This window comes from Oncorhynchus gorbuscha, linkage group LG26 (assembly GCF_021184085.1).
Source record: "Oncorhynchus gorbuscha isolate QuinsamMale2020 ecotype Even-year linkage group LG26, OgorEven_v1.0, whole genome shotgun sequence".
NCBI lineage: Eukaryota > Metazoa > Chordata > Actinopteri > Salmoniformes > Salmonidae > Oncorhynchus > Oncorhynchus gorbuscha.
This window is the reverse complement of record NC_060198.1, coordinates 34924228-34949887: the sequence shown is the minus strand read 5'-3', so window position 1 is coordinate 34949887 and position 25660 is coordinate 34924228. Positions and strand designations below refer to the sequence as shown.

The 25660-nt window shown below is 42.3% G+C and overlaps 5 protein-coding genes across 7 annotated transcripts in view; all 5 read right to left on the bottom strand.

The window, feature by feature from the left end:
* LOC124015054 (myosin-10-like) overlaps nucleotides 1-3150 on the bottom strand; it is a 68020-nt gene extending 64870 nt beyond the window's left edge. Inside the window, exons 1-2 of one of the 2 annotated variants that reach the window (XM_046329949.1) lie at nucleotides 2941-3150; nucleotides 1545-1917 (exon numbers count right to left, since the gene is read on the bottom strand). In XM_046329949.1, coding sequence (XP_046185905.1) covers nucleotides 1545-1889 — 345 coding nt within the window. In that variant the 5' untranslated portion in view covers nucleotides 1890-1917; nucleotides 2941-3150. The remainder of the gene's footprint in view (nucleotides 1-1544; nucleotides 1918-2940) is intronic. The other variant, XM_046329950.1, reaches the window with a different exon arrangement.
* A 768-nt stretch (nucleotides 3151-3918) lies between these two features.
* LOC124015055 (probable ATP-dependent RNA helicase DDX47) lies at nucleotides 3919-7173 on the bottom strand. Its single transcript, XM_046329951.1, has 11 exons — nucleotides 6988-7173; nucleotides 6575-6668; nucleotides 6111-6299; nucleotides 5948-6019; nucleotides 5657-5847; nucleotides 5371-5487; nucleotides 5125-5271; nucleotides 4850-4987; nucleotides 4661-4731; nucleotides 4435-4564; nucleotides 3919-4347 (listed from the first exon to the last, which is right to left on the bottom strand). Exons 1-11 carry the CDS (start codon nucleotides 7117-7119, stop codon nucleotides 4102-4104), a joined length of 1527 nt encoding a protein of 508 aa, XP_046185907.1. The 5' UTR covers nucleotides 7120-7173; the 3' UTR covers nucleotides 3919-4101.
* A 236-nt stretch (nucleotides 7174-7409) lies between these two features.
* Nucleotides 7410-13675, bottom strand: LOC124015605 (WW domain-binding protein 11-like). The gene is made up of 12 exons (XM_046330956.1): nucleotides 13467-13675; nucleotides 11444-11530; nucleotides 11159-11190; nucleotides 10972-11065; nucleotides 10651-10847; nucleotides 10393-10526; nucleotides 10144-10295; nucleotides 9790-10029; nucleotides 9535-9657; nucleotides 9038-9322; nucleotides 8716-8901; nucleotides 7410-8450 (listed from the first exon to the last, which is right to left on the bottom strand). Exons 2-12 carry the CDS (start codon nucleotides 11505-11507, stop codon nucleotides 7801-7803), a joined length of 2157 nt encoding a protein of 718 aa, XP_046186912.1. The 5' UTR covers nucleotides 11508-11530; nucleotides 13467-13675; the 3' UTR covers nucleotides 7410-7800.
* A 753-nt stretch (nucleotides 13676-14428) lies between these two features.
* LOC124016254 (osteocalcin-like) lies at nucleotides 14429-16224 on the bottom strand. The gene is made up of 4 exons (XM_046331804.1): nucleotides 16075-16224; nucleotides 15795-15842; nucleotides 15526-15619; nucleotides 14429-14767 (listed from the first exon to the last, which is right to left on the bottom strand). Exons 1-4 carry the CDS (start codon nucleotides 16133-16135, stop codon nucleotides 14665-14667), a joined length of 306 nt encoding a protein of 101 aa, XP_046187760.1. The 5' UTR covers nucleotides 16136-16224; the 3' UTR covers nucleotides 14429-14664.
* A 4105-nt stretch (nucleotides 16225-20329) lies between these two features.
* On the bottom strand, nucleotides 20330-25433 carry LOC124015884 (matrix Gla protein-like). 2 transcript variants are annotated; one of them, XM_046331365.1, is made up of 5 exons: nucleotides 25300-25433; nucleotides 23218-23309; nucleotides 23085-23114; nucleotides 22746-22848; nucleotides 20330-20874 (listed from the first exon to the last, which is right to left on the bottom strand). In XM_046331365.1, the coding sequence occupies exons 2-5, from the start codon at nucleotides 23276-23278 to the stop codon at nucleotides 20724-20726; spliced, it is 345 nt and encodes a 114-aa protein (XP_046187321.1). In that variant the 5' UTR covers nucleotides 23279-23309; nucleotides 25300-25433; the 3' UTR covers nucleotides 20330-20723. The 2 variants fall into 2 exon arrangements, with proteins under 2 accessions (XP_046187321.1, XP_046187322.1); XM_046331366.1 differs by having other exon boundaries at nucleotides 23218-23312; nucleotides 25300-25376.
* Nucleotides 25434-25660: the final 227 nt, after the last annotated feature.

Sequence of the window (25660 nt, the reverse complement as noted above, 5' to 3'; positions counted from 1 at the left end):
ATCTATAAGTACCTTGGTGTCTGGCTAGACTGTAAACTCTCCTTCCAGACTCATATCAAACATCTCCAATCTAAAATCAAATCTAGAGTGGGCTTTCTATTCCGCAACAAAGCCTCCTTCACTCACACCGCCAAACTTACCCTAGTAAAACTGACTATCCTACCGATCCTCGACTTTGGCGATGTCATCTACAAAATAGGTTCCAATAGTCTACTCAGCAAACTGGATGCAGTTTATCACAGTGCCATCCGTTTTGTTACTAAAGCACCTTATACCACCCACCACTGCGACCTGTATGCGCTAGTCGGCTGGCCCTCACTACATATTCGTCGCCAGACCCACTGGCTCCAGGTCATCTACAAGTCCATGCTAGGTATACAATATCCCCTGACCAATCACCACCTTCCGGAGACACCTGAAACCCCACCTCTTTAAGGAATACCTAGGATAGGTTAAGTAATCCCTCTCACCCCACCCCCCCTAAGTTTTAGATGCACTATTGTTAAGTGACTGTCCCACTGGATGTCATAAGGTGAATGCACCAATTTGTAAGTCGCTCTGGATAAGAGCGTCTGCTAAATGACTTAAATGTAAATGTAAATGTAGGTAAAGCTCCGCCTTATCTCAGTTCACTGGTCACGATGGCAACACCCACCCGTAGCACGCGCTCCAGCAGGTGTATCTCACTGATCATCCCTAAAGCCAACACCTCATTTGGCCGCCTTCTGTTCCAGTTCTCTGCTGCCTGTGACTGGAACGAATTGCAAAAATCACTGAAGTTGGAGACTTATCTCCCTCACCCACTTCAAACATCTGCTATCTGAGCATCTAACTGATCGCTGCAGCTGTGCATAGTCTATCGGTAAATAGCCCACCCAATTTATCTACCTCATCCCCATACTGTTCATATTTATTTACTTTTCTGCTCTTTTGCACACCAGTATCTCTACCTGTACATGACCATCTGATCATTTATCACTCCAGTGTTAATCTGCAAAATTGTAATTATTCGCCTACCTCCTCGTGCCTTTTGCACCCAATGTATATAGACTCTCTTTTTTTCTATTGTGTTATTGACTTGTTAATAGTTTACTCCATGTGTAACTCTGTGTTGTCTGTTCACACTGCTATGCTTTATCTTGGCCAGGTCGCAGTTGTAAATGAAAACATGTTCTCAACAAGCCTACCTGGTTAAATAAAGGTGAAAAAAATAATAATAATAAATCCAAGGTATGCGTCGCCAGAGTTGCTGAAAAACAGCTAAAATATTGAACTATTGAGCAATGTCTGTTGTGTGCACTATGTGTGAGTATGGTTGAATCTTCTTTCTAGGTGAATAGATGTATAATAAAATGGTGAAAAAAAGTGCTATCTAGAACCTAACAGGGTTCTTCGGCTGGCCCCATAGGAGAACCCTTTGTAGAACCCTTTTTCATTCCAGGTAGAACCCTTTCCACAGAGGGTTCTACATTGAACCAAAAAGGGTTATCATAACCCTTTTGCAACCCTTTTTTCTAACAGTGTACAACAACACAACCACTCACGTAGATGAGCCCAGAGTAGTAGCGGTCCTTGAGGTTGTGCAGCACCGAGGCCTCGTTCAGGCAGGTGAGCTCGGCCATGTCTTCCACCTTGCTGAACTTGGGCGGGTTCATCTTCTGGATGTCGTCCTTATTGACAACGGCCTTCTTGCCATTCTCTGACAGTTCCACCACCACCTCCTCTCCCCGCTCCTCCTTGATGCTGGCCGCCTCAAAACCATGACGCTCTGAAGGGATCCACACCACCTTCTTGGCTGTCCAGTCAGCCTGTGTGGCCGGGTTGTAGACGACAGCGCGGTCCACAAACAGGTACCGCTCAGGGTCCTCCTGCCCACTTCGATGAGCCATTTTGGTGGTACCAGAGCAAGAGTGGCACCTGGAAGAGGCAGAGACAGGCAGAAACTCAGTATAGCAACATGTTTGTCATGAAATGAAATGTTTTCAAGTCTAGGTGTAGCCAGCAGATCCGACCCGCTTGCTTACAGCTGCACTGGGGTTAGACAGAATTCCTGTGTCGATTAAGACACCATGGAGCCTGCACGAATATGGCTGGGGAAAACATACCTAAATCCAGGGATGAGAAATGCATTGCACTCTGAGAATTGTCCCATTATCCCAACTGTTACACCAAGAAGATTGGACTACTGCTACATTGTATCTGTACACGCCAAAATAGGTCTACAACAACATTGTTATTTACAGCATAATTTATCACAAATTCCTCATCCAAGTAGATGTTTGCAGCCAAACATGGAAAGCAATTCCTCACTTTCAGGTAGAGTATTCAACGTGTTGAACAAATGTATTCAGAATAAAGAACCAAACAATTGTATTTTTTGTCGTTGTTGATTTGCCTTTGTTGACTCATTTAATAACACGCGTCTTACGCGGACTTGACTAGAGTCACCTCGCGCGCTGGTGTAACGGTGTTGTGAATGGTACGCAATCGGTCCACACATGACAATCAACATAGACAATAAACATGTATTTATTAGATCAGCAGGTCCCTGAACAACCTATATCCCTATTATAGATCACGTAGATTCAAATAGCTGCACGTTATCTGACTTTTAACCACTTTGATAATAACAGAAACCATCTGAAATCATGCAGCGAGCTGTACTGGTCAAGGGAGTCAATTTTGGTGTAGCAACATCTCTAAAGTCATCATTTCAATTTCATTCAATTAAAATCATCAATAGATATAACGCAATATATGCCATAAACATATTTTAATTCAACGTATTTGGGTAATCAATAGTCCTGAACGTAATATAGCGACAGCATTGCAAGTACCTCCACAGTTACGCAATTTAGCCTAAATCCATCCAGCCGGTCTTCAAGTTGCTAATTTAACCATGTAGAATTACAATTATTTCTAAAAGAGCTGGTAATTTACCTGGTGCTGTGACGGAAGAAACGAGGACAACTGTTCACAGGAATAGACCGACCTCCCTCTTTAATAACACTTTCTGCAACAACACAATTGATATTCAGGCATCTGTCTCGGCTTTGGTATGCACCAAAGACACTGCCCCTACGGTTGGGCCCCTCAACCGAACAGATCTGACCGCTGTTACTCCGCCTACGATGGGTTGTGCAGACATGAATATTGACCAATAGATCAGCTCGTCCGAATTCAATAGCTCATTGTGATGCTTTACGTGCTATATTTTCTAGTGTTGATATCCTCTGACAAACAGACGTCTAATGATAAACAAATACAAATCATGTTTTATTCTGAAGCCAACGAGGTGAATATAGCATCTAGTTGTGAAAGTCTATGCACTGCACACGCCTACTAGATGCGGCTAAAACACAATTGGATTCTCACGCTGCAGTCTCTAGTACCCTTGCCTCCTATTGGCTAAAAATAACGACCCCAGAGAAAACCAACTATTTTCAGAGGAATGATTTCTGGTCCATCTTTCCACCTGTTCCTGACACCGTTTTCAACCTGACCCTCAACATGAGAAAAAAAAGTGTTCTAATTCATTTCCTTTCAATTAAATCCGTATGACCAGTGCATAAAATAACAATGCACATATTTGTTCCTTGTCATTAACACGCTGTTGATGCAAATAACGATCTAAAGTGTTTTGTATGGAGTGATATTTGACATGGTACAAATGTTACAATAAGCTACCACATAATAACTGGTTAGATATCATGATATATGCAACACCCCCATCTGGTGTCCAAAGTGGTGGGGCTTATTTGTACCATTCTCTTCTGGGAAATATAGGTCATTGTTGGTTTAATGTCTATTTTCGCCATTATTCCACAAACACAGTTCAACCCTGTTCATGTCACCTGCATTGCTAATCTACTTTCAAAAGATTTAATACAAATTCATGAAAATGTTATCATATCAGGATTCCTTTCATGTTGACCAAGCTTTATTATTTATTATGTATTGTGAACACAACTCACTGAACATGAGCTTGATTTTACATAAACATTTTATTACAAATGGAAATATTGATTAGTAAATTGAACAAGTCATTGGTAATTAAATAGCCTGTCTCCATAATGTGGTGGTTGTGATGATGTGGATGTTTTATATCAAGGAGAAAATGACATAGTATCTGACAATATGTACAGTATTGTGTAACTCTACTGGCAACTTTAACGTCCTCCTCTCCATGCTGCTCCACCACGTTTTCCTCCTCCCCCTCTGCCCCCCCCCTCCGCCACCACTACCAGCACCGCCTCTTACTTTCTTCCTCACACCGCTGGACTGCTCTGTGTCATCCCCCTCTTCTCCTCTGGGCCTCTTCCTCTTTTCTCCTTGTTCCTTCATTTCCTGAGAGGGAAAGAGGTTATCGTGACTGACTTTAGAGCCATTACAATGGATGACGACATTGCTGAAAAGACACTGATTGAGACTCACAATTCTGGCGAATCGCTGCGCCTCGCTCACTCTCTCCACCAGCATCATCACTTCCTCCTCCTGCGTGGGGAAGGCAGGCAGCTTCTTGCCAATCAGAGTTTCGATTCGCTGGAACAGCTCCACATCATACCTGAGAGGTCAATATGTCAACCAGAAGAAAATCTTTGGACAAAGTCACCAATTTCAATAAGATTGGTTGAGAGCGAGCATAAAAGGTGGCCCTTACTGTGTGACAAATGTGATGGATTTTCCAGACCGTCCTGCTCTGGCGGTTCGCCCCACTCTGTGGATGTAGTCCTGAGTACAAACACACACGGTAAAATGCCATTAAACTTGCTCGGTTGGGTCCCTCATTTGTGATAACATTGAAGAGACTGCAGTCAGGGAGAAACATTCACACAAGCAAGACTGATACCTTTGAGTGGGTTGGGATGTCGTAGTTAATGACACAGTCTACATGTGGAATGTCCAGTCCTCTTGATGCCACGTCCGTGGCCAGCAACACAGAGCGAGACTTAGACTTGAACTTGTTCAGCGACCCCAGACGTTTGTTCTGACCAACAGAAAAAGACATTTATTATTTATACATGCAGATTCCACTGATGTGTAAAACATTTGGAAGTGTTATAGAGTATGATATTTGGAGTGAGTATGTTGGTAGACAGTAGTGTGTTTGGATAAGGGGGGTACCTGACTCATCTGCCCATGCAGGGGGATGGCAGTGATGCCCAAGTTCCTGAGCAGCAGCGCCACCCGCTGGGCATTGTTACATGTACTGCAGAAGATCATGAAGGAGTTCCCAGCCAGCTCGTTGATGATGGACACCAGGTAACAATCCTGGAGACACAGCCAGTTAACTTACAATTCAACACTAACCATACACAGCTTCTGACTTCTCCAAGAAAAATGTCCATTAGAACATTCAACTTCAAGTACTTTGTATTTGGAGGGTATGAAGACGTAGTACTGCTGCAGTTTTTCTACTGTTGAATACTTGTTGTTAACAGCACATTTAACTGGATCCTTCAGAGCTGCTCTCTGCAGCTTTGCGACCTTGGTAAATATAGAAGACATAGAAGGGTTAGTGTGACAGGCCAGGTGTTAGGGATTCTCTGACAAGTCTCGAATGAAGAGCTAAAAGGTAAGTCGCTCTGGATAAGTGCGTCTGCTAAATGACTTAAATGTAAATGTAAATAGATAACAGGGGCCATTATGTGGGTACCTTTTTGGTCATGGTGGCAGAAAAGAGAAACGTGCGTCTGTCTCTGGGAATAACCTTTAGGATCTTGTCCACCTCGGTCTCAAAGTCCATGTTGAGGATCCGGTCTGCCTCATCCATCACCAGGAACTTCAGCGCTCGCAGTGAGAAGCCTTTTGTGTTCTCTAAGTGGTCTATCAACCGCCCAGGGGTGGCTGTTATGACATACATGGTGAATACACAGTATCAACCAGGAACGCACTTAAAAGATGGTACCATATTATGCAACTGAAAGGGATGAAGTTATTTTCTCACCAATGACAATGTGAGGTTTCTTGGCCAGGACCAGGGATTGGGACATCATATCAATTCCTCCAACGATAACAGCTGAAACGGAAAAAAAGACAAGTTAAAACAACAGTCACATGACACTTGAGTTCCATCAAATATGTTTCTACTCCTTCCAATGCCCACGTACCAGTCTTGACTCCGATGCTGGAGCCCAGGGCCTCAAACTGCTCTGCTATCTGGAAAGCCAACTCTCTGGTGGGGGTGAGTATGAGTGTGTGCAGCCTCTGAGCGGAAGCGAGGAGTGACTGCAGGATGGGCAGAGCAAACGCCCCGGTCTTCCCTGAGCCGGTCTCTGCTAAGCCAATTACATCCTTTCCTGAGATAGGAGAGAAGAAAGTGCATTGTGAGTGTGAGTGTACAAACAGACATGAGACCTTCCACCGAGAGGACAGGTCTTTACCAACCGTTTTATACATGGCACAAACAAACAAGAACATTCAACCACCTCCATCCAACTATAGACCAACCGTTTTATACATAGCACAAACAAACAAGAACATTCAACCACCTCCATCCAACTATAGACCAACCGTTTTATACATAGCACAAACAAACAAGAACATTCAACCACCTCCATCCAACTGAACTCACCTTGTAAGGCTACAGGTATGGCCTCTACCTGGATCTTTGTAGGAATCTTCCATCCCAACTGTTCACAAGCTTCACACAGCACTTCAGTTACACCCTATATTAAACAGATACATGCCATAGCAGGAATATGTAAACACGTTACAATATGGAGTTTGTTATGTTACACATCTACACAAATCGCATGGCTGAATGCGCGCCCGATTTTAAATGCCTGTCAATGACATGACATCATTTCACAGCTGTACCCAGCTCTCTACCTGGTGAACCGTAGGATGCTGAACTGTATGTTGGTGGTTGAAAGACAGTTAACTTATGAGCGGTAGGCTGGTTTGTTGATGTGCTCTTAACGTTAGCTCGCTTCCAAGCCGGCAAGCTTATTCACCATTTCCATTTAGCTAGCTAGCGTTACTCACCAGATCCTTGAAGGTCTTCACTGGCTTATCGTTTTCAGCGATATTAACGTTACTGTTATCATCACTACTAGAATCTTCATCCTTTGCGCCATCTGTTTTTATCGCAACACTTTTTCCCGAGTCGTCCGCCATGCTTGTTTGCCAACATGCAGTCTACGCTAAACTACGCATGTACGGAAATGGATTTCACGCTAGGATTTCTGGGACTTGATGTTCCCCGCTGCACATTCAGTTGTCAAACGTTGCAGATATAAATGCCAATAATAGAGCTGATGTTATGCCTTATCCAACATAGTTCTTCGATCTGAATGATCCAAAGCGTTGCATCGTGCTGAACGAGCCTGTTCATCATGGTGGTTTATTAATTTGTTGTCTGACTTATGAAAAGATGCTTAAAAAAAGATTGGACTGAAAATAGTTAATTGAGTTTAAGTATTTATTTAGTTGCAGGTCTAACCATTTCAGACAAGCATATACACACTCATTTGGATTTTCCTACAAACACCCCCTTTCTTTCTTTGAAATCGATCACGTTTCTCAGTTCAACAATAAAATAAACATTTGACAGTCATAAAAAAACACTAGCTTTTTCACAAAGATTGAGCCAAATTATCATAGCCATGTACAGTAAGTTGGTAGGGAGGAGATTCTTGTCTCATTGTGAAAAACAAAGACTTTCCGCTTCATTTAGAGGAACCAATGTGTTTCTGAACAGCATCTGCTTGCTGGTATCACTAACACTTTCTTCATGACCCCTACTGTTCATTCCTTCTCAACACACCCACCCTTTTCACCCCGCAGCCCCTGTCAGTCTCAGAGGAGTCCCTCCATCTCCCTCATGAAGGCCTCATACATCTGGTCCTTGGTCTTCATGTTGGGCTGAGAGACTGGGCCCATCTGAGTAGGGTTGGCCGACCCCATGGGGGCAGCCATCGACTGCTGCTTCTGGCCTCCCACCCTTTCATCTCTTCTTCCTCTCTTTTCCATAGGCCCTCCTCCGCTCCTGGCCCCTTTATCCCTGCGCACCCTCAGCGCCGTGGGCACGAAGCGGGTGACCTCTGTCTTGGGGTTGATGATCTGGGGTTTGGCTGAGATGGTGGCTCCGCCACTCCCCTGGCCTGTTGCCAGATTGCTGCCTCCGGCTGAGATAGAGGTGATGTTGGCCCGCTTCTCGATGGTTGGTGCATGGTGGTGGCTGGTGGGGTTTGCGCCCGACGGCGGGGCACTTGTCCCAGGGGGAGGGGGCATCTGCATCCCTGGGCGCATGGACATAGGCATGGAAGGAGGGGGCAGCATGGAGGCATTGGGGTTGCTATGGGAGCCATCTGGGTTAGAGCCGGGTTTCTGGCGGTGGACAATGCTGGGGGGAGCGCTGAGTACGTTGGAGTTAAGCGGCGGGGGAAAAAGAGAGAGGGGAGGGGCGAGTTGGCGTGGGGGGCCAGATCGTGGTGGAGGGGGGATGCCTACAGAAAGGGAGAAGAGAGGAGATTAGAGTGGGGGGAAATCCTGCTTCATTCCCATGCTTTGACATTTTACATTCATTTTAGCTTGAGGTATGTGCCATGTTGACATATATTTTTATTACTGTTAACTTCGGGTACTGCTGAACTGTAGTTATGTTACATTTTTTTTGTACGTTTTGACAATGTTCCGTGTTTAAGGAGAAGGGATAAAGTCATATGTAATTCTAATTAAAGGCAAACAATACATCCGCGCATCCACACATACCTGGGGGAGCTGGGGGAGGCAGTCTGGGTGGGGGTCCCCGGGGTGGAGGACCAGGAGGGAGGCCTGGAGGGGGGCCTGGGGGAGGGCCAGGGGGACGACCTGGTGGGGGTCCAGGGGGCAGTAGCCGGGGCATCGGTCCCCTTGGACCACCTAGCATACCAGGCGGCCTCAAAAAAGGGGGAGCACCTTAGGATGACAAACAAGACATATCATATGACATATCACATCATAGTGCTTTGTTTAAGTAATTTGATAGTCATGAAGCAACGTCATACAAGATGACACTGTACTCCAATCATTACTACACATAAAACCAACTAACCGGGTGGAGGGCCGGGAGGCAGGCCAGAGGGCGGACCAGGAGGCCTCATTGGAGGAGCTGGGGGTGGTCCCAACGGTGGAGGCCCTGTCCCTGGTGGACCCTGCATGTGTAGAGGTGGTTGCTGTCCTCCCATTGGTCCAGAGGGTGGAGGCATGCGCTGATTGGGTATAAGATGAGATTGGTTGTCACCTGGTGGTCCCCTATCCTCGATGTCTGAGTCGTCAGAGTCAGTGTACTCCTCCTCAACTTCCTCTTCCTCCTCTTCGTCTTCAGGGATGGACTGCCCTGTAGACAAATAATAAAGGGGGATGAGTGAAACAGGGATGAAGGAAGAAAGTATAACCTAGTTGCCATGGAGAAATCATCCTCCAGCGAATACAAACCTCTTTAAAGGTCATTCTCCAAAATAGTGTCAACAATCCAATCATTCATCTGCATCACAAGTCCTGCTCAAATGTGGCAGTGGTGTTGTGTGCAGACTGAAGAAGACACAGTACCTGCCATCCTAAGCATCATAGCCTGCAGAGGAGTGATGGCCTTTTTCTTCTTCACAATCCTCTTCTTCTTGCTCTTCTCCCTGGGGGCTGAGGGGGGCATGTCTGCAAACCGCACACTGCGTCCTGCAAAACATATCACACAACCTCGTGTAAAACGCCATATCACAACACCAAGCAGTGCAGACTTGAAGACAGAACCCAACACACTTGGGGTGATCAAGCAAGCACATATGCGGACAAGGCTCGGCCTCTCACCTGCATGTCTGTCCCCTCTGTCCTCCTCTCTGCCCTTCTCTCTATCGTCCTCCTTCCGGTCCACCATCATCCTCTTATCAACCTCGCCTCCTTCATCCCTATCTCCTTCACTGTCCTCTTCGGAGTCGCTGTCGTCTTCCTCGCCATCCTCTCCATCGCTCTCGCTCCCACTGTCCCTCTCTCCTCCCATCAGCATAGTGTCCAGGGCTTTCTCCATGTCAGAGGCCTGGTTGGACAGATCTGGTTGTAGGCAGAGAAAGGTGGATTTGGATAAGAAAGTAGAATGAAGCATATTTATTCCTCCTGATCCCATGTACAAACATGCAGTAGTGAGATGAAGTGTGTGTGCAGTACCTGCATCTGCTGCAAACTGGGCCCTACGTGAGGCGTACAGCGCGAGGACCTGAGACGGTGGGGGGCCAGGTGGGGGACCTGGGGGTTTCCTACCAGGGGGTAACCGAGGGACGCCTGCCACCGCTGCAGACATGGAGGCACTGATCCCCTTACTGAGAAAGATAGATATTACAGAGCAGCTGGTAGGGTTGTGGTATGGTCCACAGGAATGATACTGAGACAGCACTGTAAATTCAGGGGACTGCCCACCTAAACGAGGAGCCCTTCTTCAGGATGGAGGGAGGCTGGGCCCCAGGCAGAGGGATGTCCTGGATCAGGATGCTGGAAGGGGCGTGGGGCATTTCTGGGAGTGGGATGCTATCCACCTCCACCAGTTCAGCATTCTAGTTGACAATGCAAGGAAGACAAAGTGTGAGTAGTGAACAACAGCAACAATTATGACATGATCTCAGCACTGCTCAGTTTATCTGTTCTATTCATACATGTTCATCAGCATAGCATACACACCTTGACTGAGTCGAAGTAGAGTGACAGCTTGCCGCGATTGCTCTCATAGTCCAGCTCCAGTTTGCGTAGCTCCTTGTAAGTGTCTGGGTTCTCTCTTTCGTACAAACGTACGATGCGCTCAAACGTCTCCCGTAGCTTCTTCCTCTTGTCTCTCAACACCTTCTCATTCAGCAGCGGCTGCTGCACAGGGTTGAACTCTGGCACAGAAAAAAACAGATAGAGAACAGATGTGAACAGGAGAAAATAAAATGATTAGCAAGATCCTTTTGGAAGACAAAATAAACGCACAACCTTGTTTAAAACCCGTTTGCAATGGCTCACCCATTTCATCCAGCTTCTCCATGTCTTTGATGATCTGTCTGGGGTCCTTCATCTTCAGTACAGCTGTTCTCACCATCATCCTCTGCTTCTTGTTCTGTGGCGCAGCAAAGAAGAACACAGTGAGATTTATAGACAGACTACAAAGTCAACCTGTCATTGACATTCAACTTGTCAGCCAAGGTCTTACCTTCTTCAGCTCCCGTTTCCTGGCCTCCTTCCCTGAAGAGGAAAAGGCAACGCATTAGGTTTGATGTAGAAACTGTTACCTGACAGCTCCTCTAAGTGGATGCCTTTACTATTGTTCATAGTGCTGCTGAGCTCAATAAGACACTGAAATGATTTTCCTTTCACATACATGGGATCCCCTGAAGCTTAAGTAACAATGGGTGTCCACTGATGTGTTCATGCTCAAGTTGAAGTGAACGTATGATGTGAGCAGTCATGACGACGGAAAGGGTATGACGTTACTTACTGGCCTGGTCGGTGGGGTTCATGAACTTCCCACTCTTGGTGGAGGAGGTCGAACGTCGCCCCATGGTGATGGCGCGTCTCCTTCACCCTGCCAGGGAAGATACCGTATCAACTGAAAATAAGTTATATTTCTAAGATAGCTGCTGGGATGGTGTAAATAAAACTAGGCTGCATTACACCCTGCAATGGATATTCCAACCATGAGCCCCAGCCTGCTCTACTCTTGCTGATCAATTTTTTTTTGTGTGATTCCCAACCAATGGCTGTGCTCTGTAGGCCTATGGTGGCAGTTCAGAGGGAGAGTCAGGTGCTTCTTCCATAAAATGCACGCTTACGGATGAACAGTGTTTCCCAACCCTGGTCCTCCGGTACCCCCAACAGTACACATTTCTATTGTAACCCTGGACAAGCACACCTGATTATTATTGTCAACTAATCATCAATGATGATGTAGGCCTATTTATCAGAGTTTTTGACCTCACAATAAGCCAGATTTGAGTAACTTACAATGTGGTGCTGAAACGAAGCAGCGGCACAATCAAGTGGAAAATGGACAGCTCATTGTGCTGAAAGTAGGAACATTCCAGTAGGCATAATTCATTTCAACATTCTTCATTTTAATTAGTTTACTAACAACAAGATGGCTTTGTGTTGGAGCCTATTTAAGAAATAAGAGATAGGCCTACATGTTTGGCAGACTCACTTAGGCTATAGGCTGCGATGTCAATACATTTGTTGGTCAATTCCCCCATCCACTCTTTAAATAACAGCACTTCACTGGCACAGAGGCTAAGTTAAAACCAAGACTCAAATTGATGGGGTATGAGACGGTATGCCATAAACCAGCTTTTTATTGCAGAAAAGACTAAACTAATCTGATTATATAAAGTGCTCTATAACAGTGCTTTGGTCCGCGATGCTTTATGCTAGAAACAAGCTGTAAAATATCCAGGAAAGACGTGACTCCGCTGCATATGGGAATATCATTGTTTCCAGCATAAAACACACACAAAAATGTCCTTTGCTTGGGAAGTAATCTAATTCTGTCACTATCAATTGATTAAGTTATTCACTTCCTATACAATATAAGATGTTTAAAACCAGACAGCTTTTAGGTAAACACTTCTGACCTCTCGTTGGGTTGAGCTACGGAAGAAGAGTATAGATATATTAAGAGTAGCGAGCAGATAAAGCTTCAATTTTTCTGCGTCGGTAGGTCTACTCTGTCTGGGGTGATAAGTTAGGCCTAACCTTGGCGCTCCACCATGCTCAGATTCCTAATGAGGTCTCAGGTTGTATTACTTTCAAACAGGGGCAGTTTCCTTGCAAACAAGACACATTGATTTGGCATTGGAGAAATATGATGAGATGAACATAGGCATATGTTCATTCTTAGCCTGTAATTTAAAAAATATTCATCTTTAAGGCTCTGGTCTGTCCAAGAAGTGAGTAAACGCTAGACATGTTCTCTGCTATCCACTTTGTTTTGATGATTATTTTTGGCTATAGGGGAGGGTCACTCATTTTTTGCGTTCAGGGAGAGTTCAGGTCAAATATATTTTGCTCTAGGGAGGGCCACCCATTTCCATTTCAGAGAGGTCCTTAATTATAAATAACTTTCACTCTCGCTGCGATTAAACCAATAATGAATTGCCTTTTGACATTGTGCTGAGAAACATACTTGTACATACAAGTTCGTCTCCCAGCACAATGTCACGAGACAATTATTGGTTGAATAGCAGCTAGTCAGAAGTATACGTTAACTAGTCCCAACTAACAACCAACGTTAGCTAAATTAGCTAGCAACGCTGTATTATAATGTTAGCTAGCTATATATTATGCAAATACTCGCCAATATTAATTTACTGACATGTTAAATAGTTAGTTAGCTAATTTTGTAACCAACGGTAGCTATATCACCAAAGTCTGCAGGTTTCACATCAGCATTACGTTAGCCAGCTAAATTAGCCAGTCAACTAAGTCGATGAACAGGTAACGAGAAAGCCAACTTGAATTGACTCTACCTTTATCCACGTGAAACTGTGGGCAGTGTGCCTTTCCCCTCTCTTACTTTCCAATCGGGTAAATGGTCAACTATAAATGCCGTTGCCTGTATCAAACTAATGTATATGATACCCTTTTAGATCACACTGACATAAACGCTTTTGGCTAATTGATGCAGTTCACCATGTTTTGATTACCGCGAGCTAGGGCGGAAGTCTCGTGTGAGCTAAACCGGAAACGCCAAAAAAGAAGGTCAAACAAAATACGCTCAACCCCCCCAGTGGCTGACCTAGTAGACTGCAGTTTTGCACCCAAAGTCTCTGCTTCATGTCTGCAGTTTTGGGTGAACCTGCAACCTTTGCTACTGCTTCTCTTACAAATAGCCTACGCTTCAACCAAGGTGAGTGAGTGCCTTTTGCATTGCATTATACATATTTTTTTGGGGTAGAATGGCCAGGTTACACCAATCTTAAGGCAAGATGACCTTACATAAATACGAACATTATTGACAGGGATGACCAAGTTAAATGCCCCCCCCCATCCCCCCGCCTTGGGATTATTTATGCATTTGATCGTGTCTTTGTTTTGACAGAGGCACCACAGGTAGATAGATATGTTTGTTCATGCTATATCACATTCAATGTAGTCTAAATGTTTTCAGCTGTCATAGATGTGTTTTATATTCATGAAGGTGCTGAAGATCTGTACATGTAACTTTTATCTTTCAATATTTGTAAACAAAGTCAGTAATGTCAAGCCAATGGAACTTTTTGCTCCACTATAGTTTCTCCACTATTTTTGTATCAAGGTCTTTACCAGCCTTTGATACCATAGAGGTAATTTCTTCAGGTCTCCGTTAAGTGTGTAGCCTAATCTGTTTCTCATTTGTTCCCTTTAGGAAATGACAGATCTCGCACAATGTATCAGGTTATAACATTGTTAGAATATTGTTATGTAATATGAAATAATTTGGCGAAAGACACATTGTTTAGATAATTTTATTGACCATACTACACTACAGAATATTACCATATAGTTATTTTAATAACTTTTCATTGTCGTCTTTCTCTCTTTCTCTCTCGCTCACCCTCTAACACCGTATCAATTTATACTTCATTTATTTCGATTTATTCAGCTGTTTCATCCTCAGAACATTACACCTATTTCTCTCCAAAAAGCCTGGCAGAATAGAAGTTGGTTTGTGGAGTGGGTTGACATCTAGTATGGGATTGGTCCATAGAATTCGGTGTAGGCAGCAATGATCCCAGCTGTGTCCATCATGTTCTCACACCAGTAGTTCAGCTCACACACCTCCCTCAGACTGGGAATGAAGGGGTTGGGCAGTATCCATACAATAGGAGGAAGAGGTGAAAGAAGAAAGGGGGAAGAAAAAACCCCAGATGAAAATCTGGATATTATCCAGTGTGAAGAAAGAGGCTTTATATAATTAACATTTCACTCCATAACAACAGGAAATTCCCTGAATATTTGAGCACATTTCATCTTAAATGATTCTTAAATCAAGTGGAAATGATGCTTGTTCCCATACAAACATTGATTAACAGCAAAACACATACACTGAGTGTACAAAACATTAAGAACACCTGCTCTTTCCATGATATAGACTGACCAGGTGAATCCAGGTGAGAGCTATGATCTCTTATTGATGTCACTTGTCAAAGCCACTTCAGTCAGTGTAGATGAAGGGGAAGAGACACGTTAAAGAGGGATTTTTAAGCCTTGAGACAATTGAGACATGTATTGTGTACTGTATGTGTTCCATTCAGAGGGTGAATGGGCAAGACAAAAGATTTAAGTGCCTTTGAACAGGGTACCAGGCGCACCGGTTTGTGTCAAGAATGGCAACATTGTTGGGTTTTTCACAGTCAATAGTTTCCAGATCGTATTAAGAATAGTCCACCACCCAAATTACATCCAGTCAACTTCACACAACTGTGGGAAGCATTGGAGTCAACATGAGCCAGCATCCCTGTGGAACACTTTCAGCACCTTGTAGAAAACAACCTTGTGTGCCAGGCTATCAGATGACAGACAGGGGACAACAGAACAGTACTGTACCTCTCCAGCTGAGTCAGGGACAAGTCTGCAAGGGCAGTGCTGGCTCTCTTCTGTCGCACCAAAGTGGAGGCCAGGTCCTTCTTAACAAACACACCTGTAAGGTCATAGAACATATTCACTTTTTAAAACGAGATAAATTTAAACAAGTGTAATCCCACTGCACTTAGAATAAACATGTTCAGTGCATCTACGACTGGTCATCAACATTACAGTACACACAATCAGACCCCTGCCATTCTGGTACTAATTATCCTAGTGATGTTTCTTACCCACTCTTTTCTCACTAGCAAGCTTTGAGGCAGTGGAGGTAGAGGAGTCTGTGTAGAGAGGAAACAGTATTGTACATGATTAATCATCTCGATCTGAAAACACAACTACAACATTATAAATTGTTTACATGTTTTATTTATTCTTTAACATTTATATGAAGTTTTATTATTTATTTGATTATTTTCCTTATTCCATTTATGCTGAAATTCTAAAAATAGTTGCACATTTTGCACAGGTGCAAAACCTTGACTAACGTTGTCGCTCTATCTCTGCTCTTACCTCCAATAGAGTGGCACACACATGCCAGAGCACAGAGGACAAGGATGGCCAAGGTCTTCATCTTTCTCTTTGCTGTTGGTTCACGATCTGGACGATCAACAAGTATGAGATTTAGACTGTTCTGTCTTGCTTGTCTTTCTCACCAGTACATGAACACACACTCAGTTTATAGTTATGACCCTCACAATATCTTGAGTTTGTGATTGGTTGAGGAATCATGTATCATACACCCACAACAACAGCAAATGTACACTGGCAACACACACACACACACACACACACACACACACACACACACACACACACACACACACACACACACACACACACACACACACACACACACACACACACACACACACACACACACACACACACACCCTGAATTCTCAAATAATTTTGCATATATTCTAAACATTCAAAAAAACATTCTACATTTATGCTTCATCATATTTTTTTGGTGAGGTCATGCTTTAAAAAACAAGATTTTTTAAAAACCCCATGAAAAAATAGTGTTCCACCTTTTATACTTAACTGTTGTAAAAACATATGTACATGTGTCTAATAACTCCCACACCCACAGTGGGGTCCAAAATGTGCACCCTTGATCATATTACTGACTTAAATTGATGCTCAAAAAATGTGGAAACGCTATTATCTTATACTAATAGACAGTGGTGGAAAAAGTACCTAATTGTAATACTTGAGTACTTGATACCTTAATAAAAAATGACTATAGTAAAAGTGAAAGTCATCCAGTAAAATACTACTAAAATCTAAAAGTATTTGGTTTTAAATATACTTATGTATCAAAAGTAAATGTAATTGCTAAAATATACTTAAGTATCAAAAGTATCATAAGTATGAATAACTTCACATTCCTTATATATGAAGCAAACCAGACGGCACTATTTAGATTTATTTACGGATAGCCAGGGGCACACTCCAACACTCAGACATCATTTACAAACATAGCATGTGTGTTTAGTGAGTCTGCCAGATCAGATGCAATAGGGATGACCAGGGGGGTTTTCTTGATAAGTGTGTGAATTGGACAATTTTCCTGTCCTGCTAAGCATTCGAAATGTAACAAGTACTTTAGGGTGTCAGGGGAAATATATGGAGTAAAAATTACATTATTTTCCTTGGGAATGTAGTAAAAGTAAAAGTTTTCAAAAATGTAAATAGTAAAGTAAAGTACAGATACCCACAACAACTGCTTAAATAGTACTTTAAAGTTTTTTTTTACTTAAGTACTTTACACCAATGCTAATACAATTCTTCAGAGAAAGACATTTTGTTTAAAGTAATACTTTTTTTCTCAAAAAGTTAGGGGTATAAACTATTGACATCCCTGTTTTCAATACCTTTCAATACCTCATCTTGCTAGGATAATGGCATTGAGGCATTTTATTTTATGAGTTGGAAAACATATTGGGAGGGATCTTAGACCATTCCTCCATACATAATCCTTCCAGATCCTTGATATCCTTCATCTGTGCTTATAGACTGCCCTCTTCTATTCAAACCACAGGTTTTCTATGGATTTCAAGTTTAGAGACTGAGATGACCATTCCAAAATGTTGATTTTGTTGCCAATTAACCCTTTCTTTGTGGATGTTGACGTGTGCTTGGGGTTATTGTCTTGCTGGAAGATCCACTTGCTGCCAAGTTTCAACCTCCTGGCAGAGGCAGCCAGTTTTTGGCTAAAATGTCCGTGTACTGGGTAAAGTTCATGATGAAGTTGACCTCAGCAAGGGCCCCGGGACCAGTGGAAGCAAAATAGCCCTTAACATTCAAGATCCACCACCATATTTTACAGTTGGTATGGGGTTCTTTTCTGCTTATGCATTCTCAATTCTACACCAAACCCACCACTGGTGTACGTGGCTAAAGAGCTCTATTTTCATGTCATCTGACCATAGCACTGATTCCAATACAAGTGCCAATGCTGTTTAGCAAACTCCAGGCGTCTACATTTGTTGGATGACATGAAAATAGAGAATGAAAATGTCCCAAATGTTTTTGTTGCATACAATACAGCTCAGTATTTGAATTATTTATTTTATACAGTCATTTTCGCTCATCTTTATCAAGGGTGTCAATCATTTCAGACCCCACTGTATAAAGACAACACATTTAAATGTGCAGTACCACCAGACAACCTCAAGAGGTCCGAGTTTCACAGCATGCCCACACGACATCCTTATTCAAACCACTAACTAACTACTGGTTGATAAAACCATATGATACTATTTCAACAAGAAGAGAAAACGCCACCCGTCATTTTGTGACAGACTTTTGATCAGAGGTTTTGCTTTTTTTTATAACAAACCACAGTGATTTCCTATATGAAGAAACTGAAAGCAATTTTTCGATTGATTGTTGATTGCGTATTCAATCACCAGTAATACACATGGACGGGAATATCCAGTGCCTGTATGGAGCATTGATAGGCAAATAATAACTAAAACACATCAATTGTTCAACTAGTGAAGTAGAACAAAATTATATTCTCCATTCTATTCCGCTCCATTATTTTCTATTCTGCTTCATTCTATTCTATTCTGCTCCATTCTATTATATTCTGTTCCATTCTATTCTATTACTCGTTACCTTTTCCCCACTCATGTTCAACTTCTTAATTAAGTAGCATATTATTGCTTGACAGCATTGCAGAATGTAGCGTTATGTAAAAACTTTCCCTCTATATTTTGCTCTCTCAGTTTCTTTCCAAGTCGGACTTCTGGGCCGCTGAAGTGACCCCAAATTGCGGGGTGCAATTTCAGCGTCTGGGTCAGTGCTGGTGTCGTTCCTCCATGTAGGGACAAAGTTCAGAAATCTATCCTAGCAAAGCCTTAATTATGAACATTTTGGTTCTGCAGAATCACAAAAAAAACATCAATGTGATTGCTCATTCCTGGGAAGTGGTGAGAAAAGTACCCAATTATCACACTTGAGTAAAAGTATAGATACGCAAGTCAAAGTGAAAGTCACCCAGTAAAATACTACTTGAGTAAAAGTCTAAAAGTATTTGGTTTTAAATGTACTTAAGTATCAAAATTAAATTGAATTGCTAAAATTTACTTAAGTATCAAAAGTAAAAGTATAAATAATTTAAAATTCCTTATAATAAGCAAAGCTCACGGCACCATGTTCTTGTTATTTAAATATACGGATAGCCAGGGCCTACAGTGCCTTCAGAAAGTATTCATATTCCTTGACTCCAACACTCACACATTATTTACAAAAGATGCATTTGTGTTATGTGAGTCCGCCAGACCATAAGCAGTAGGGATGGCCACGTGTTCTCTTGATAAGTGCCTGAATTTGACAATTTTCCTGTTCTGATAATCATTCAAAATATAGGGAGGACTTTGGGTTGTCAGGGGAAATGTATGGAGTAAAAAGTACAATATTATCTTTAGGAATGTAGTGAAGTAAAAGTTGTCAAAAATATAAATAGTCAAGTAAAGTACAGATACCCCAAAAAACAACTTAAGTAGTACTTGAAAATATGTTTATTTAAGTACTTTATAGCACTGTTCGTGGGTGTGCCATGACCAGATCCAGTGTCCTGCTTGTGTCTCTCTCGTCTTCTAGAGACTGACATTCACTGTGTTCAGATGACCTCTGGTTTTTATGGTAGGGCAAGGAGCTGCATCTTGTCTACAAAAACAGTGACCAGCTGACTACTTATTTTTGTATGTGACCTGGAAATTAACATTTTCTATTGATACCATTGATGCTCCCATTTACAAAATTTAGGGAAAAAACTACCAAAAATATATACATTTACATCCCAAAAGTGGAAGATGAGGCCATACAAACTATTGGATAACTATTGGATAAACAGATAGTAACTGACTTTGAACATCGTTTACACTTACAGTTTAAAAACAGGTGCAAATGTTGTCATGCTGGTGCAAAAATGTAGCTTCCCCTAGCCTTTATTGTTTCCACACTACATTTTTCTGATTTGTTGTTAACACACTGGTCAAACTGGGACAGCTACTAGCGTTCACACATCTGCTCCCCATTCAAAATATACTATTCAGCTGAAATTTGGTAACACGTGGAACCAAATAAGGTGAATGCACCAATTTGTAAGTCGCTCTGGATAAGAGCGTCTGCTAAATGACTTAAATGTAAATGTAAATGTAAATTAGGTGGAATTCTGTAACCCACAAGTAAGGTTACAAAGCCCCTCTGAGGAATAGCGTGACACCATAGGATTTAGACAATGAATGTAAGAAACTCTTCAAAAACACATTTTAATACATATAAATACATATGGGTTGGATGAAGACTGTTGCCTTAGTGTGGATGGAAAAATGGAACAATGGAGTTGGGTGTGAAGCTAATCTTCACAAACACAGATTTCTGAAAGCAGTTCTTCTTTGAGGGTGTGGTGATTGTGAGTAAGCTATAAAGTTATAAAATAAATGGAGCTTGAATTATATAAAAACGCAATAATATTGCTCACTATATTCGTAATTGATTTACTGATATGTTTTCATATATTTGTCACATCTCTTTTACTGTTACATCACCGAACCAATATCCTGTTACGTAATGTCAGAGTGTGTTGAATGAGCGTACAGCAAATCAATAGCAGGAATAATTGCTATGATAAGATGGACAGGGACTCAGAATCCACGGCTCCCCGTCGTGCCTGGATTCCTGGCTCTAAAATATCTCTGATAGGCCAGCTGGTAACCATAGCGATGGGCAAAGAAGCGACAGGGAGAGTAGTCCTCACATGTCTCCGAGCGCCTCTCCGCTGGAGACTTCATTGTCCTGAAACACAGACACAAGTCAACTACAATCACAGTCAACCATTATGAAACACAGATAAACAAAGAACACAGAGACCTACAGTGCCTTCAGAAAGTATTCATATTCCTTGACTTCTTACACATTTTGTTGTGTTACAGACAGATTTCTAAATGGTTTAAATTGATATTTTTTCTAAAAACATGTTTTTAGAAATGTTAGCAAATATATTGGCATTTAAATACAAAAATATCAATTTACATAAGCATTCACATCCTTGAGCCAAAACATGGTCACTCAGGAACATTCACTGTCTTCTTGGTAAGCAACTCCAGTGTAGATTTGGCCTTGTGTTTTAAGTTATTGTCCTGCTGAAAGGTGAAATAATCTCTCAGTGTCTGGTGGAAAGCAGACTGAACCAGGTTTTCCTCTAGGATTTTTTTACTGTGCTTAGCTCCATTCCGTAAATGTTTTATCCTGAAAAACTCCCCAGTCCTTAACGATTACATGCATACCCATAACATGATGCAGCCACCACTATACTTGAAAATACAGAGAGTGGTACTCAGTAATGTGTTGTATTGGATTTGCCCCAAACATAACACTATGTATTCAGGACATAAAGTTAATTGTTTTGTTTTTCAGTATTACTTTAGTGCCTTGCAAACAGGATGCATGTTTTGGAATATTTGTATTCTGTACAGGCTTCCTTCTTTTCACTTTGTCAATTAGGTTAGTATAGTGGAGTAATTACAATGTTGTTGATCCATCCTCAGATACTCCTATCACAGCCATTAAACTCTGTAATTGTTTTAAAGTTACCATTGGCCTCATTGTGAAATCCCTGAGCAGTTTCCTTCCTCTCCGGCAACTGAGTTAGGAAGGACGCCTGTATCTTTTGTAGTGACTGTGTGTATTGATACACCATCCAAGGTGTAATTAATAACTTCACCATGCTCAAAGGGATATTGAATGTGTGCTTTAAAAACAGAAAAACAACATCTACCAATAGGTGCCCTTCTTTGTGAGGCATTGGAAAAACTCCCTGATCTTTGTGGTTAAATCTGGGTTTGAAATTCACTGCTCGACTGAGGGACCTTACAGATAATTGTATGTGTGAGGTAAAGAGATGAGGTAGTCAATCAAAAATCACGTTAAATGTCATGTTTTGTCATTGGTTATCATGTCTTGTCTCTGTGCTTCCCTTCTATTCGTGTCCCTCTGCTGGTCTTATTAGGTTCTTTCCCTCTTTCTATCCCTCTCTTCCCCTCCCTCTCTCCCTCTCTCGCTCTCTCTCCTTATCGTTCCGTTCCTGCTCCCAGCTGTTCCTCATTTACTCTTTTCACACCTGTCCCCTATTTTGCCCTCTGATTAGAGCCACTATTTCTCCCTCTGTTTTCCGCTTCTGTCCTTGTCGGATCCTTGTATGATGTTCGCTGTTCTGTGTCCTTGTCTCGCCCTGTCGTGTTTTATCTTCTTCAGATGCTGCGTATGAGCAGGTGTCTTAGTCTGCTACGGTCGGTGCCTTCCCGAAGCAACCTGCAGTCTATGGTCGAGTCTCCAGTCAGTCCTCGCAACTACGAGTGGATTTCAGTTTTTCCTGTTTTGTTTTCCCCTTGATTTATCCAGGATTATTACTTTTGTCATATACTGGAATAAAGACTCTGTTTTCGTTAAGTCGCTTTTGGGTCCTCATTCACCAGCATAACATTAAAACCTATTATTGCACACAGAGTGAGTCCGTGCAACTTATTATGTGGCTTTTTTAGCACATTTTTACTCCTAAAGTTATTTAGGCTTAACATAACAAGGGGTTGAATAGTTATTGATTCAAGACATTTCAGCTTTGACATTATGGGGTATTGTGTGTAGGCCAGTGATCGTGTGTGTGGTACCTCCTGTAAGTGCTGCCTCTTGATGGAGTGTTGTAGGCACTTCCCCTCTGTGGACTCTGTGGGTTGATGAATGAGTTGGCTCGGTATGGACTGACAAACACATCTGGAATGCAATGGAATTAAATTAAACCATTTTATAAGAAGAAATTACCCCCATCTCAACAGGGGCGGGCAAATAGATTTCAGTGACAAAATCATATTGAATTCACCGAATGGCCTAGTCAGTCTGGAATTCTAAATCAGATGAAATAAAATAAAAAATATACAAATATAGTGTTTTTATAATACATCAAATGTGTGGGAATGTTTTACTGCCATAAGAATCTGAAGGTCAATCACCTTCAAAGGATTCAGTGCTTTCTTGAGAATCTGTGGAAAAGAAGGGGAAAGTTATTTGTGACTTATCACTGTAGATCACCGGGTTTACTAAAAAGATTCTGAATTGACGTAGTGTTGATTTGTAGAAATGTACCGTAGCAGACGCAGAGAGAGATGGTGACAGACAGGGCCACACACTGGAGGAGAGTCCTCATCCTCACTCTGGCTGTCTGTCGGTCTCTTGGTCTGCTGGAGAGAAGACTGATGTTAAAATGTGTCATAATACCACCACCACCATGGGAGAAAGAAGGCATGGAGGGAGCGCATGACGTTGCTGTACGTTAGGGACTGTGACTGAGCTATAAAACGAGTGAACTGGCGGTAAAGATTCTACATGTGTCTGTATGTGGGTTCATGTACATGTTAGCGCAGCCATAAATCCATTGACTACACACTATTTCTCAATGTCAACAAAAAATAGTCATATCTAGGCCTATACATGTATGTATTTCTAGAGTAGAGGGCAAAACAAATTCCCAAAACCAATGCTATTTTTGTGTGACTGGATTTTAAGGTCCCTCATGTGATGTACAGACAGGAAGTACAGACAGGGTTTCTATGGGCGTACGAGGATGTGAAAAGGTATTTACCCTCTTTCTCATTTTCTCTACTTTGGAATATTTATGTTACTAAATGTTATCAGATATTCAACCAAAACCTAATATTAGATAAAGTGAACATGAGTGAACAAATAACCAAACATTTACATTCATATTTAATTTATTTCATGAATAACGTTATGCAACACCCAGTGCCCTTGTGTGAAAAAGTAATTGCCCCCTTACACTCAACAACTGGTTCTACCACTTTTAGCTGCAATGACTCCAACCAAACGCTGTAGTTGTTGATCAGTCTCTCACGTCGCTGTGAAGGAAGTTTGGCCCACTCTTCCATGCAGAACTGCTTCAACTCAGCAACATTTGTGGGTTTTCAACCATGGACTGCTCGTTTCAAGTCCTGCCACAACATCTCAATTGGGATTAGGTCTGGACTTTGAGTAGGCCATTCCAAAACTTCAAATGTGTTACTTTTTCAAATGTGTTACATGTTCATGTCGATGTTATTGTGTGTTGACCCAGCTGCACTACAGCTTCTGCTCACAGACGGATGGCCTGACATTCTCCTGTAGAATTCTCTGATACAGAGCAGAATTCATGTTTCCTTCTATTATGGCAATTCATTCAGGTCCTGAGGCAGCAAAGCATCCCCAAACCATCACATTACCACCACCATGCTTGACCGTTGGTGTAAGGTTCTTACGGTGGAATGCAGTGTTTGGTTTTCTCCAGGCATAATAGCACCCATGTCGTCCAAGAAGTTATACTTTTGACTCATCTGTCCTTAGAACAGTCTTCCAAGAGTCTTGATTATCATCCAGGTGCTTCCAGGTTTTTTTTTTGGCTAACCTGAGTCAACGTTTTGGTCGGATCCCTTTATGTCTGGGCGAAAACCAAACACACACACCCACACACACAGCCAGGTTTCTGACACCTGTACAAATAGCCATCCCAGATGTCAACAAGACCCCAACCTTCCGAACAAAACCCCCCACATTCACCCACATCCATGTGCCCCATGGCAGACCCTCTCTGTCGTCTCCTGTGTTTGTAGGGTTTGGATGACAACCTGGCACAACGCCCCTCCTTTACATACCCAACGGCACACGTCACCCCTCCAGGCATGGGGAACAGCTGGCCCACAGGGAGGGAGTTCACAGACCTTACAGGCAAAATGGTTACGAGGATATCAAGGACTGGGTGTGTGTGTCTGTGTTAGTGAGGTGCTGACAGCATCGTCTGCAGCCTTTTATGCGTGTCCGCAGCCTGCAGCCACATGCAGGATGCTACTCACCCACAGAACTGCACCACCAGGCTAATAACCCCTATCCACTCAGCACTCAGTAGCACATCAAACAAACTGAAGGCTGTACCCATGCATCTCACTGTATTACTATTTTAATGGATAAAAGTCTGTTTGTTTTGTTGTTTACAGTTACACTTCATTCTCGGCTGCAAAAAGTGACAGCCAGTGTTTACACCTAAACATTAACCTCCTTTATGGGATTTCTGTTAGAGGTAAGTCAAAGTTACCTATGTCAAATGTATATCTTGTTTTTAGTATATTGTGGATAGTATATTGTTATGTAGCTATAAACCTATGAGATAGTTGTACTTACCCTAAGAAGGTAGTTAAGGTGTCAACTCTGTTGGTAAAGTTTTTTTCACAATCTCTCTCTCTGTCTTTCTCTCTGGTTGATAGTTCTTTATTCTGTATAGCAAGGCTTATATACTTTTATACCTCTTCTCCCCCCACCCGTCTGTTTCCCCCTACTCCCTCTTTCTCAGCCCTCCCTCTCTCTTTCTCCTCCCTTCTTCTTACTATCAGCCCATTCCACCTCCTCAATCAGACCACACTTAACTCACTCTCTCACTCTCTCCTCTATAAACATACTCACACGTTAGCTGAAAAACAGATTATGGAAAGGTGGAGTGGAATGAAGCAAAACAGACAGGGTGTAAACAGAGAACAAGAGCGGG

Bases quoted from the DNA above. Each gene is read 5' to 3' on its own strand.
- LOC124015055 (XM_046329951.1), bottom strand. From the start codon at position 7,119: ATGGCGGACGACTCGGGAAAAAGTGTTGCGATAAAAACAGATGGCGCA. The intron at 6,669-6,987 runs GTGAGTAACGCT...TGTTTAATATAG, and splicing joins TGAAGACCTTCAAGGATCTG to GGTGTAACTGAAGTGCTGTG. The intron at 4,988-5,124 runs GTACCCCCCTTA...TCTGTTGGTCAG, and splicing joins TGCATGGGCAGATGAGTCAG to AACAAACGTCTGGGGTCGCT.
- LOC124015605 (XM_046330956.1), bottom strand. From the start codon at position 11,507: ATGGGGCGACGTTCGACCTCCTCCACCAAGAGTGGGAAGTTCATGAAC. The intron at 10,030-10,143 runs GTACTGCACACA...GCCTACAACCAG, and splicing joins CCAGTTTGCAGCAGATGCAG to ATCTGTCCAACCAGGCCTCT. The intron at 9,658-9,789 runs GTGAGAGGCCGA...TATGTTTTGCAG, and splicing joins CAGAGGGGACAGACATGCAG to GACGCAGTGTGCGGTTTGCA.
- LOC124016254 (XM_046331804.1), bottom strand. From the start codon at position 16,135: ATGAAGACCTTGGCCATCCTTGTCCTCTGTGCTCTGGCATGTGTGTGC. The intron at 15,843-16,074 runs GTAAGAGCAGAG...CTCTCTACACAG, and splicing joins TGTGTGCCACTCTATTGGAG to ACTCCTCTACCTCCACTGCC. The intron at 14,768-15,525 runs GTACAGTACTGT...CTTCATTCCCAG, and splicing joins TCCCTGACTCAGCTGGAGAG to TCTGAGGGAGGTGTGTGAGC.
- LOC124015884 (XM_046331365.1), bottom strand. From the start codon at position 23,278: ATGAGGACTCTCCTCCAGTGTGTGGCCCTGTCTGTCACCATCTCTCTC. The intron at 22,849-23,084 runs GTGATTGACCTT...ATTGCATTCCAG, and splicing joins AAGCACTGAATCCTTTGAAG to ATGTGTTTGTCAGTCCATAC. The intron at 20,875-22,745 runs GTACCACACACA...TCTGTGTTTCAG, and splicing joins AGAGGCAGCACTTACAGGAG to GACAATGAAGTCTCCAGCGG.